This window comes from Spinacia oleracea, chromosome 6 (assembly GCF_020520425.1).
Source record: "Spinacia oleracea cultivar Varoflay chromosome 6, BTI_SOV_V1, whole genome shotgun sequence".
In the NCBI taxonomy this organism is placed as follows: domain Eukaryota; kingdom Viridiplantae; phylum Streptophyta; class Magnoliopsida; order Caryophyllales; family Amaranthaceae; genus Spinacia; species Spinacia oleracea.
In genome coordinates, this window is record NC_079492.1 from 138,027,913 (window position 1) to 138,042,248 (window position 14,336).

The window sequence follows — 14,336 nt, forward strand, 5'->3', positions numbered from 1 at the left end:
TAGTATATAATATATTGTTGGCTTCATCTTAATATATATTTTCATAATATTGAAAAAAAAATCAGGTTTTTATAATAGGAAAATTTGTAATTATTAATCCAACCTTTGTCCGATTTTCTTTAATTAAACCTACCTATGCGATATTTCTAAATAATCCAACCTTTATGACCCAACTACTATTATTAAGCCTAACAAGTTACTAACCTGCTATAGGTGGTATTCACCCTTACGTGGCATATAACAATTATAATTTTTTTTCCCCTTATTTTCTTTAATTGCTCTTTTAATTTTCGTTCCTCTCTCCTCTGCGATTTTATGCTTCATCTCTGCACTCCTCTCCATTATTTCTCTTCTACCTCTTCTCCACCATTGTCGATCCCTCATACCTCTCTATTCGAAGTTCATCAAAAATAATCACCAATTGCTATGGCTGGGGTAAAGCAATTGTCTGTGGGATCTGGATTTTTTTCAAATTCAAGGTTTTTTTTTTCTTTCTAAATTTTCAACAAGCCCATAATAACCAACATCCCACAACATAAAAAAAACTATATTATTGCAACAACTCGGGTTTTTACAAACTGACCATCAAGGAAGCCCAAAATTCAAAATTTACCAAAAAAGGAACAAAAACGCTAATTAAGGTTCACGATTTTGGAGACGAAATTTGAATGCGCGTGGATGAAGTCACCTATTTCCACAAGAAAGTCGCTGATGATGTCATGAACCAGTACAATTGTGGTTGAAGCAGCAGTAATGGAGGAGAGAGAAATTGAAACACGGTACAGAGAAGAGAAGGGTTAAGGGTTTTTTGAAAAAAAATAAAATCCTTGTTTAGGTGGCAAGTGATGATGACGTGTCCAATATTTTAGGAGGGAAACCAACTTTAGGTTGTCAACGTTTTTAACGTTGACTTTGTAGCAGGTAACCGGTCATCCAGGCTTAATAATAATAGTTGGGTCATAAAGGTTGGATTATTTAGAAATATCGCATAGGTAGGCTTAATTAAAGAAAATCGGGCAAAGGTTGGATTAATAATTACAAATTTTCATTTATAATATGTAGTTGAAGATATTGGTGGTCAAAGATGTGCATTGGCAAGCGTGTCCAGTCAAAACGGTACGAGTATTAAGGGACGGAGGGAGTAGGTTTTGTATACTTTTTCATTAATGAATTTCTTTTACTATTTAAAAAAGTATCATGGTACTTGATTAACCTATCCAATATAACCTTCTCAAGAAATATGGTAATTTTTTAATTAGTTTGCCTTTTTCAAATAGAAAGTTATTGTTACCCCCAAAAAAAAACTTGGATACAATTATTTTTTTAAGGTAAATTTGTCAAAAATGATCCTTTATAGTTTAAAATTTGGGAAAAAAGGACTCTACATAAATTTTTGGGTGAAGTCATACCTTAAACTTAAAATTATTTGCGAGAGACAACCTGATACCACTTTCCGGTATTGACTTTTGTTTTCCGTCAGTTGACCATTATGTGCAGTGGACATGACCTCACTTTTGGCTAAAATGATTTTCTGGGTTTGGAGGGAAGAAACAGAGGAGAAAATGGTGAACATAGTCAAGTTTGACAACACGTGACCTGCACGTGATGGCCAAAGGCCGGAAAATAAATTAATGCCGAAAAGTGGGAAAAGGTTGTCTCTCTCAAATAATATATAAAATCATATCTCGCAAATTTGGAACTATAAAATGTCCGTTTTTTTTGTTCTGCAAATTTGCCTTTTCCAAATATACTTTTATGTATTGTTGGGGGTAATCAGACATCATTAAGAAGCTAAACACAGATGCAATTCAATCTCTCTTCATCAAAATCAGTTTTCTGATCCAATTCGTCTTCTGTGGTTCTTCAATTGGTCGCATTCTGAGCTGGGTATTTGTCAACATTTGTTATTCTTCTCAGTTTTACTCTAGCTGCTTTCCTCTTGCAAATGTTCTTGAGCGCTTGATTGAAAGAGGAAGGCAATTAATGAGGTAAAAGAAGAATGGAAATACAGGAAAGACGGAAGATCGTTGGGACGAAAGAGGGTAAAAAGTAAATAAATAAATATAGGTGGATATAACTAGGGATAAATTGATTTTACCAACTACAAAAATTGAAAAATTATTTTTACTTCGTACCAACTAAAAAGCTAAAATTAATTAGTATTTTACCACCTTAAAACGGAAAAATTGATAAAACCTTTGTAAGGGATCCACTAATTCAATTTCCCTCCATTTTTACACTTTTTAACTCCTTCTCCATTCCCTGTTTACTGCCATTGAATTTTATCAATTTTGTGAATTAATGGAGGGAAATATTATGTAAATTCATGGAAGAGAAAAATTATGTAAATTTGTGAATTAATGGAGGGAAAAATTATGTAAATTCATGTAAATTTTGCGATGTTTTTAGGTGGCAAAAAAATAATTTATCCTATAACAAACAGAGTTTTGACGGAATCTATTAACTAGTGTCAATTTTTTTTTTTAAGGTGTTAAATAAAATTTAACTAAAGTATTTATAAAACAAAACTAGGTTTTTTAAGGTCTTTACTTATGTCAACAATTTCTTTAAATCACTATTTTGATCCTCTATTCCCCCCACCCCCCCCCCCCCCCCCCAACCCAAATACCTCTATTCTGAATCTCTAATTCCCTATCTGGCTATCCCCATGGTATTTCTGTTTTCTCTCCCTAAGCTACCAAGGAAGCAATACACCACCCCATCACCAATAGTCAATAGACCATCAGATCGCCAATAAACAACCACTATCCACTAACACCGCCTCACACAACCTACCCCACCAACACTACAACCCTCCCTCCTACCACCCTAACCCGCCTCACTGTCGCCTTCGTACCACCCCTCCCACCCACCTAACACTACAAGATATTGTACTATTAACGACGGGAAATCCCGTCGCGAAAGGCCAATAATCATTCATTTACGACGGGATTTCCTGTCGCGAACCCGTCATAAAAGGGGGCCGTCGTTAATAGAAATCCCGTCGTAAATCCGTCGTAAACCCGTCGTAAAAGACATTTGCGACGGTTATTCCCGTCATTGTTTGGTTGTTATCCCCGTCGCAAAAGGCTTTTGCGACGGGATTTTTAACCCGTCGTAATTAGGTTGTCGTTAAAGATACAAATTCTTGTAGTGTAAAAACCATCCCAGTCACCCAAAAAATCTTCGGGTCGAATATGTCAATGAAGCTTGGATACGGGTTACCTGATGGGTCGGTTCGATTTTTAACAATCCTAACTGAAAGTGTATATCTTTATTTTAAATGTTAACGTTCTTTTTAAACGCCATACATATAGAATTCTAGGCACATGCTACAAAATGTCTTTGAGATAAAACTGATAGAATATGTAAATATTTTAAGCAAGAAAATATTTTGTAAATTAGGCATGTATACATTAGCATTATTTCAGCATAACTGCTCCTAGTTTGTAGCTAATCAATCCCGTAATTGTAGCCTAACACTACGTTGTATATGCTGTATAATACTCGGCCAAAATCAATGAGAAAGGCAAGGAATCAATTACTTTCATGGTATCAGATACTAGGGTTCCTTTTCTCCACAAATTCTTTCCGCTGCCCTAGTCTTCTTCTTCCTTCATCTCTGCTTCTCTTCTTTCTTTTTCGTGCACTCCATCAATGGCTGACAACAAATTCCATCCGGCTTTGGCTGTCTCCAACATCAAGAATCACATCTCGATCACTCTTGAGATGGAAACGGATCATTATTCGGCCTGGGCCGAATTATTCAAGCTCCATGCACGATCTCACCGTGTCCTTTCACACATTCTGCCGACCGGAAAGGAACAACCTCCTTCCACTGATGAAGAGAAGGAGTTGTGGTCCAATTTGGATGCCACGGTTCTTCAATGGGTGTATGCCACCATCTCCACCGACTTGTTACATACAATCATTGAAGAGGACATCTCGGCAAAGGAGGCATGGGATCGCCTCCGTAACATTTTCCTAGACAATAAGAACTCCCGTATTGTCGCCCTAGAACATGATTTTTCTCATGTCAAGATGCGGGATTTCCCATCTGCTACGGCATATTGTCAACTCCTCAAGACCTTGGCCGATCAACTCAAGAGTGTGGGGTCTCCGGTCAGCGAAAACCGACTCGTACTCCAACTCGTGGCGGGCCTCACCCAGCCATACAAGACTGTAGGTACTAACATTCGCCAAAGCAAGCCCCTTCCACCATTTACTGAAGCTTGTTCCAGCCTCCGTCTCGAAGAAAAAGCACTGGCTGAGATGGACGACGACCCACCGGCGGCAATGGTGGCCCACCGGGTGTTCGATGATGCTCCTCCTTCTGACAGTGTGACCCAACCACACTCACACAGGGGCAAAAACCATAGCAAATACCGCGGCTCTGGTGGCGGCAAGAAGAACGGTGGTGGCCGCCATTCTGGTGGTGGCGGCGGCAACCGCCGCGGTGGGGGCAGGAATACCGGGGACGGCCAGCAGGCACCATCCCAACAGTGGCAGACGCCACCTCCTTGGCCATGGGGGTGGATGCACCAATGGGCTCCCCCTTGCCCATATCCATCAGGTCAGCAGTGGGCTCCTAGGTATGTCTCTGGCCCAACAAAGGGTGTGCCCCAACTAGGCATTTTGAGCAGCAGGCCACAACAGCAGCAGGCCTTTACAGCAGGCCCATCTCAGTGGGTTCCATCCATGCAGTGGGCTCCAACCGACATTGAGTCCGCTATGCATACAATGACGATGACCCCACCCGACCCCAATTGGTATATGGATACCGGAGCGACATCACATACGACGTCCAATAACGGTACACTCTCGTCCTATTTTAATTTGAGCACTCAAAATAATGGTATTATTGTGGGTAATGGTCATTCTATTCCAATTCGTGGTTGCGGTCATACTAAATTGTCTCCCCCGAATCCCCCTTTATCATTAAATAATGTCCTTCATGCCCCGAAACTCATAAAGAATTTAATATCGGTTCGTAAATTTACAACTGATAACTCTGTGACTGTTGAATTTGACCCGTTTGGGTTTTCTGTGAAGGATTTTCGGACGGGGATGGCTCTCATGAGGTGTGATAGTCGGGGTGAGCTTTATCCATTGACTACCATCAAAAACACCACACCTTCTCCTTTACCTTTTGCTGCTTTATCTTCTACACTTTGGCATGATCGTTTGGGTCATCCGGGAGCTTCTATTTTGGATGTTTTAAAACGCAATAAAAGCATTGAATGTAATAGTTCTAGTTCATCTACTATTTGTCATTCTTGCGTGCTTGGTAAACATGTTAGGTTGCCATTTACTACTTCTTTTTCGGAGACTTTATTTCCTTTTGACATTGTTCATAGTGATTTATGGACTTCTCCCGTTTTGAGTACTATGGGACATCGTTATTACGTTCTCTTTTTGGATGATTTTTCAAATTTTTTGTGGACTTTCCCTCTAGCTAGGAAATCGGATGTTTACTCTAAATTCCTAGTTTTTAAAGCTCACATCCAAACCCAATTTGAGCGTTCTATTAAAAATGTCCAATGTGATAACGGGAGGGAATTTGATAATGGTCAATTTGGGAAATTTTGTGAATCCAATGGAATGTCTTTCGTCTATCTTGTCCACACACATCATCTCAAAATGGGAAGGCGGAGAGAAAAATCCGTTCAATAAATAATGTCGTCCGAACTCTTCTTGCTCATGCCTCGATTCCTTCATCTTTTTGGCATCATGCATTACAAATGGCAACCTACCTCCTTAATATTATACCAAGCAAATTATTGGGTAACAAATCACCTCTAGAAGTTCTTTACCAACGGAAACCTTCATATTCTCATCTTCGGGTCTTTGGGTGTCTATGTTATCCTTTATTTCCATCTACTACGATTCACAAGTTGCAACCCCGGTCCACTCCTTGTGTGTTTTTGGGATACCCACCGAACCATCGTGGCTATAAATGTTTTGATTTATCTTCAAATAAAATCATTATATGTCGTCACATGTTATTTGACGAGTCTACGTTTCCGTTTTCCAAAGTCCATCCCCTTACTTGGCCCATCATCTCAGGTCTGGCCCATCTTCCCAACCGTGTAACTCACCAAACACGGATCCTAGTCAGCAGGTTTTGGACCACTCCACCTTACAAACAGCTTCTGGGCCGCCAGTGACTCAGGCCCACACATCTCCTTCACCCACGAATCAGCAGCACCACACTGCTCCTTTGCTGGGCCAACCCACACCACAAGCCCAACTGCCAACAACTACTCCTGTTTCCAGTAACCCACAAAGCACACCTACCCCGCCTCCTGACCCACTGCCCACGGCCCAACCACGCATGGTCACCCGTAGTCAGCGTGGGGTGTTTAAGCCCAAACGCACATTTAATCTCCATACAACGGTTTTAAGGTCTCCCATTCCTCGAAAACCGTTAGATGCACTACGGGACCCGAATTGGAAAATGGCCATGGATGACGAATATGATGCTCTAATTAAAAATAGGACATGGGATTTGGTACCACGTCCTCCTAATGTGAATGTTATTCGTTCTATGTGGGTTTTTACTCATAAAGAAAAGTCTAATGGTGATTTTGAGAGGCATAAAGCCCGTCTTGTAGGTGATGGAAAAACTCAATAGGTTGGCATTGATTGTGGTGAGACTTTCAGTCCGGTGGTCAAGCCGGCCACTATCCGCACGGTCTTAAGTCTCTCTTTATCTAAGCATTGGCCCATTCACCAGTTGGATGTTAAAAATGCTTTTCTTCATGGTGAGCTCAAGGAGACAGTATACATGCATCAATCGATGGGTTTTCGAGACCCTACTCATCCAGATTATGTATGTTTGTTACGCAAGTCCTTATATGGGCTTAAACAGGCACCAAGAGCTTGGTATAAAAGATTTGCTGATTATGTTTCCACCATTGGCTTCTCTAATAGCAGGTCTGACAACTCATTGTTTATCTACCACAAGGGCAATGACATGACTTACATTTTATTATATGTAGATGATATAATCCTCACTGCTTCATCTGATTCTCTCCGTTGTTCGATTATGTCTCTTCTTGCATCTGAATTTGCTATGAAGGACTTAGGTCCACTAAATTATTTTCTTGGCATTGCTGTGACTCGTCACAAGGGTGGAATGTTTCTTTCACAGCGCAAATATGCTGAAGAAATCATTGACCGTGCAGGAATGTCATCATGTAAGCCATCCATCACTCCAGTAGACACTAAACCAAAGGTTAGTTCTTCATCAGGTGATCCGTGTGAGGATCCTACTCACTTCCGGAGTCTTGCCGGGGCTCTCCAGTATCTGACCTTCACCCGACCAGATATTTCGTATGTCGTGCAACAGATTTTCCTGCATATGCATGCCCCACGAGATACTCATTTCGCTGCTCTAAAGCGCATTGTTCGCTACATTCAGGGCACTCTAGATCACGGTTTACATCTTTACCCATCATCGGTCACTGATTTGGTTTCCTATACCGATGCGGATTGGGGGGGGTGCCCCGATACACGACGTTCAACGTCAGGTTACCTTGTGTTTTTGGGAGATAATTTGATCTCTTGGTCATCCAAGCGCCAACCGACTCTTTCGCGATCAAGTGCCGAAGCTGAATATAGGGGGGTGGCTAATGTTGTTTCTGAATCTTGTTGGATACGTAACCTCCTCTTGGAATTACATTGTCCCGTACCTAAAGCCACCATGGTTTATTGTGATAATGTAAGTGCCATTTATCTTTCCGGAAACCCAGTTCAACATCAACGGACCAAGCATATTGAGATGGATATTCATTTTGTCCGAGAAAAGGTGGCACATGGACAGGTTCGGGTTCGACACGTCCCATCCCGATATCAGATTGCCGATATTTTCACGAAAGGACTCCCACAAGTCCTATTTGAAGATTTCCGAACCAGTCTAAACGTTCGCGGACCTCCCGTTTCGACTGCGGGGGTGTGATAATATTTTGTAAATTAGGCATGTATACGTTTAGCATTATTTCAGCATAACTGCTCCTAGTTTGTAGCTAATCAATCCCTTAATTGTAGCCTAACACTACGTTGTATATGCTGTACATTACTCAGCCAAAATCAATGAGAAAGGCAAGGAATCAATTACTTTCAAAAACCCAAACCCAAAGACAAATCAAATAAAATTATTAGTTTATTACTTCCTCCTCAAGAACATACGCCCATGGATGCACAATTGCATAAATATTAAGCTTAAAATCGATGTAAAATAATGTGGGCACCATGCTGAGGTTGAAGGGATATGAGACTAGTCGGAGCATGGATGTATGAAGGCGAGAGATCGAAAGAGAAACGCTGCAAAATCATACACAATGCCATTTTCGCCTCAACTAGTGCGAAGTTTTGGCCAATGCAAATCCTAGGTCCCCAACCAAAGGGGAAGTAAGAGTTATTCCCTTTTGTTGCTTTTGCAATCCCTTCTGCAAATCTATCAGGCTTGAATTCTTTGGCATCATCACCCCAAATTTCAGGGTTCAAGTGTGCATGAAGTATGGAAAATGAAACTCCTACCCCTTGTGGTATTACCAAATCTCCTAGCTTTGTTTCACGATCATGAACCCTTCGCGATGTTGCAGGGACTGGCGGATACAACCTTAACACCTCGTAGAGTATCATTGTCACCTAGTTACAACAATCACAAACCACGTTATTTTGTTAGGGACAAGTATCAAAACCAAAAATACGAATTAATAAACTTTTTGGGCTTGGAATAGGATTGAAAAGTTAATTAATGAACTTATGATTTGTTTTCTTCACTTTATTCTTGTTGCTTATTAGATCATACTAGAAAAATCAAAACAGAAAAAGCAAAAAACACTCACATAAAACATTAAGATCATATCAGGTGAATAGAACAAGGACTTACAATCTTAAGACGATTATGTATGCCATCAAAGTCTGGGGTATTCATTCCAAATGTAGCAAGTACTTCTTGTCGAGCTCGTGTTTGCCAATCTTGGTGCTTGGCTAACAAAAGCATTGTCCATGTTAGGGCCACTGAGGTGGTCTCTTGACCAGCCAAGAAGAACTGCTTGCAAGCATCGATCATCTCAGGGAAGCTCATCGTTAGATCAGATTTTCGCTTGCTACTACCACTTTCATTTTCATTAACTTGTCGAGCCTCGTTTGCATTGGATTCAAGTAGCATCCCTAACAAGTCGTCTTTGGGAGCTTCTCCGGCCTCCATCGCTTTCCTCCTTCTATTAATTATATTCGTCAACAGAGGTTTTATTTCATTGTCCGCTTCTTTCATCTTCCGGTTACCCTTTATTGGCATATATCTAACACACACATAAACAAATTTATCATCTAACAAAATTGAAAAAAAAAATTAAGTCGTTAATTAAGAAATTTTGTGGGGAACTTTCTTTTATAACAATGGTTTTACGTACGTGGACGAGACCTTCGATATGGTTCGTGCATGTCATTTCTTCTTCGAGCATTTCTTCCATTCCTCTTTTATGTGGTTTAGGTGGAAAATGCCCATAATTTTTATTTTTATTTTGTTGATGTTTGGAGCACTTTCTTAATATTTTTCCTCCAAAATTCCGTCAGGGTGGCCTACAATGATTGGTAATTAAACCCCCGAATGAGAGGTATCTAGCCCAGATATAAGCAAAATTTCCCAAATTATAAACCCAAATTTACAAATACAATGTGGTAATGACTTATTTTTGGGACTAATTAGTTACCTTTATTTGGGAAAAGTTAAAATTAATATTGGGGTTAATTATTGATAATTATCAATAACTCGTTATTATTTAGCCCATAGGACAAAATCATGGGTGGAAGATGCTAAGGCCCTGTTCTTTTTGGCTTAATTTCAGTTTCAGGACTTATTTGACAGTTCAGTTCAGTTCAGTTCAGTTTAATTCAGTTTAATTCAATTCAATTTAACTTAATAATAATAATAATATTAATAATAATAATAATAATGATAATAAATTACTTATATCATTATTTATACTATTGTATTACTTATTATTTATATTATTATATTATTATATTACTTATTATTTATATTTATATTATTATATTACTTATTGTTTTCAATTACAAATTATTATTATTTATTATATAGTTATATAGTTATTTAGTCATTAATTATTAATTATTCTTTAGTTATTGGTTAACATTTTTTTTATTATTATTTTTTAATTTTTAATTTTTAATTTTTAATTTTTAATTTTTATTTATTATTATTATTTATTATTCATTATTTATTATTTATTAGTTTTTATTTATTATTTATTATTTATTATTTATTATTTATTATTATTATTTATTATTATTATTATTATTATTATTTATTATTTATTATTTATTATTTATTATTTATTATTTATTATTTATTATTTATTATTTATTATTTATTATTTATTATTTATTATTTATTATTTATTATTTATTATTTATTATTTATTATTTATTATTTATTATTTATTATTTATTATTTATTATTTATTATTTATTATTTATTATTTATTATTTATTATTTATTATTTATTATTTATTATTTATTATTTATTATTTATTATTTATTATTTATTATTTATTATTTATTATTTATTATTTATTATTTATTATTTATTATTTATTATTTATTATTTATTATTTATTATTTATTATTTATTATTTATTATTTATTATTTATTATTTATTATTTATTATTTATTATTTATTATTTATTATTTATTATTTATTATTTTTATTTTTATTTATTATTTATTATTTATTATTTATTATTTATTATTTATTATTTATTATTTATTATTTATTATTTATTATTTATTATTTATTATTTATTTCGGTAATATATTCTGTTAAGTTAAGTTAAGTTAAGTTAAGTTAAGTTCAATTCAGTTAAGTTCAGTTCAGTTCAGTTCAGTTCAATTCAGTTCAGTTCAGTTCAGCTCTAAAGAACAGGGCCTAAGTGATAGTACAACCAACAAAAAGAAAGAAGAAGATAGTACGGAGTAGGTAGTCTTGCCACATAAGCTGCATAAAAGTGATTCCCTTTGTTTTTTAACTTGCGTCACGTGGACCCACACACTTGCCGATGCATCGTTTAACCATTAAATATCTCTAATTTTGTATTTGTAAAAGCTATTAAATGTTGATATTATGAAAATATATATTGTGACTAATCTAACAACATTCTACATAATAATTTTTTATATTATATTATTAGAAAAATATTAAAGTCAAACTTAGTATGCGAAGAGTGTCAAACTCCTAGTAATGCAAGTAAAGAAAACAAAGGGAGTAGTTATTTTCAAAATTAATATCTTAAAAGGTGAGTAGTTTTAAAAAGGAGGGAGTAGTTTAGTACTACGTATGTAACTTACTTAAATCCTGGAATATAAGAATATTTGAGAAGACTAATAACAATATCCTTCTGCAGTGTGAGAAGCTCGAATATTCTTCTTCCATCTTCAAAGCTACTTCCAAATGCAGCTCTAGCAATACCATCTCCCGTTAAAGTTGTCAAATATGGCCATATATCAACCTCTGAAGAACCTGTTTTACAAACTAGCTTCTCCCACTTATTCAGTGTATCCGTAACACAGGTTTCAAAAGTATGGATCATAAGCTGCACGAACAATGAGACAATCGTCATTAGACTTGGAAAAACTGACATGTATATACCAAATCATGTCTAAAATGATATGACTTGATTTAAACAACTTGATTACCACTTCTACTAAATTGCTACCTCGATTAAGTAATAAAATACCTTGAGCTTATCAAGTTGAAAAGCAGGGTTGAGAAGCTTCCTGTGTTTAGCCCATTTCTGACCCTCATAGTTCGGAAGTCCAGTTGAAAGCATTTGAGTATATGGATTTAATCTTGGTTTCTGAAAATTGTTCATCCTATTGAAAGCATCCTTTATTAACTCAGGTTGTGTAATTAGTATTGTTGGCACTGGTCCCAACCATGTGTAGATATTTTTGCCTGCACCTATACGTTGTTTGCTTGTTGATTAGTTCACTAAGTACATGTGCAGCAAACTAATTTGTGATACAACAATTATCCATATTCCTGAACCAAGGATGTAAATCATAAACGTAAACGAGAATTAATCGTGGGAATCCCGAGTACCGGGAGAAAAACCTATCAATCCACTAAAAATAATGACGAAGATTTACAAAAAGGTTATCATGCTAAGGTAGCTTCATCTCACAACTCTCCTTCATTTATATCCTAAATGTATGAGTTTTCAGTGAAGACTTTCTCTCTCTTAAATCAACTAACGCTTCAAAAAAATTAACATACTTGTAAAAATTAATATACACATAGTACTACATACAAATAATGTTTATAGTGTTTGAACGGTTTAAAAGTCAAAACGATTTCTTAGTAGAGTAATTAATATTGGTTTTGTATTTGAAAGTATAACTAAAAACTATAATTAAACATTTACCAGAATTGTTGAGAATCTGATGGATGAAAGGCTGAATACGGTTGTAATAATCATGAGTGAAAGGAATGGGTTTTTGTAAAGCTTCGTTACGCAATTTTGAGCTTTCTTTCATATCTCCAATCAAAAATTTGTAGGAATTACCAACAAGACCTTGTTGTTTTAGACATTTCTCTAGCTTTTTTGGTGTTAACCATAGCCCTTTTAGTAATTTCCACATCCAATACAGTATGATAATGCAACCCAATGAAGCAATTGCAACACCACTCGCGCTCTTTGAAATCATCTTTTTAGTTTTTTTTGTGTGGAGCTTTTTTCTTTTTCTTTTTCTTCTTCATCTCTTCATACCACAGTGAGCTCCTTATATAATGATTCCAGTAATTGTAAATCACAACTAAATGTAGTTAAAAGTTGGGGTAAGAATAGAATATTATTCTGTAGTTAAAAATTGTCAAACAAGGGAAGTGTTGCACTTATGTTGAACATTTCTCTTGTACGTATAAGGTGTATAATAAATTTATTATTCCGTATATAATAACTTTTATCCAGTTTTTTAAACTCTGTAACTTTTACCTTATTTTTTTATAACTTTTAATATGTTTAGATTAACTTTTATATTATGAAAAAAGTTGATGGATAAACATTTTAAAATGTTCAACGAATAATTTTATACATTATAAGTGATTTTGAAGGAATATTTTTTATTAAAATAAATTTTTTTTATCACTTTTATGTGGATAATTTTTAACCATTTGAGTTGACTTTTACTGCGGTGTACTATATTTATTGTACACTACTTTTAAATAAGAATTTGTGTATTTTGAAATGATCGAAAAAGAAAAATGTTTACTTATTCAGAAATTGAAGGCGTATAAAGATATTGATCGTAGCAACGATAACACAAACAATATGATTTGATATACTTCCTCCGTTCCAGAAATATCGCATCATGGTTGACTTTTACTCCTCTAACCATTACTTTGACTTTTAATATCTTAAATCGTGTGCAAATAAAAATTATAAAAAATTAATAATTAAAAAATATATATCGATACGAATCTAACATGACCCCACATGACTAAAATTTTCTTACGTACCAAACACAAAAAATGGTCAAAGTCGTAGTATGAATAGTGTAAAAAACAAATGGTGCAATATTTCCGGAACAGAGGAAGTATAATAATAATAATAATAATAATAATAATAATAATAATAATAATAATAATAATAATAATAAACAATTCATTTTCATGTAACTGCCAAATTTATCTTTTTGAACTAGAATCGCTTGTTTTTTAAAAGCTTGTTTAAAAGAATACTTCGTATGTTATTACTCCCTCCGTCCCGGAATACTCGACCCGGTTTGACCAGCACAGAGTTTAAGGGACTTGAATTGACTTATTTAATTTAATAGGTAGTAGTTGATAGTGGGGTATTATTTTAATGTAGTTAGTGGGATGTGGGTTAAGAGGTGGGGTTGGGGGAAAGTAGGGGTTGAATTTTTAATTATTTTTTGTATGGAGTAGGGGGTAGGTGGGTTAATAGGGGTGGAGTGAGAAATAATATAATATTGTTAGAAAATTTCCATTTTTAGAAACAGGTCAAGTATTAATGGACGACCCGATAAGAAAAACAGGTCAAATATTCCGGGACGGAGGGAGTATGATATAAGAAACACGTGATGTTTTTGTATTAATATCAATAAAAAAATTCAAAATGTATCTCATATTCTGTTGTCGATCACAATAAACATACTTAGTCTTCTTTTATATACTCCCTCCGTCTCTTATTATGGATTCATGCACAAAATTACGTTTTATTAAACTTAGATAAGTGAAGTTGAAAAGATACAAAAATGATGAGCCAAATATATATTGTATTTGGA

The 14,336-nt window shown here is 35.4% G+C and overlaps 1 protein-coding gene across 1 annotated transcript; it reads right to left on the reverse strand.

Moving 5' to 3' along the window:
- Positions 1–8,091: 8,091 nt before the first annotated feature.
- Positions 8,092–12,866, reverse strand: LOC110784986 (cytochrome P450 72A397). Its single transcript, XM_021989431.2, has 5 exons — positions 12,455–12,866; positions 11,768–11,991; positions 11,379–11,623; positions 8,897–9,311; positions 8,092–8,652 (listed from the first exon to the last, which is right to left on the reverse strand). Exons 1-5 carry the CDS (start codon positions 12,735–12,737, stop codon positions 8,224–8,226), a joined length of 1,596 nt encoding a protein of 531 aa, XP_021845123.1. The 5' UTR covers positions 12,738–12,866; the 3' UTR covers positions 8,092–8,223.
- Between the last annotated feature and the right edge of the window lie 1,470 nt (positions 12,867–14,336).

Bases quoted from the DNA above. Each gene is read 5' to 3' on its own strand.
- LOC110784986 (XM_021989431.2), bottom strand. From the start codon at position 12,737: ATGATTTCAAAGAGCGCGAGTGGTGTTGCAATTGCTTCATTGGGTTGC. The intron at 11,992-12,454 runs GTAAATGTTTAA...AACAACGTATAG, and splicing joins TCAGATTCTCAACAATTCTG to GTGCAGGCAAAAATATCTAC. The intron at 9,312-11,378 runs GTAAGTTACATA...TGTGTGTGTTAG, and splicing joins TCTTATATTCCAGGATTTAA to ATATATGCCAATAAAGGGTA.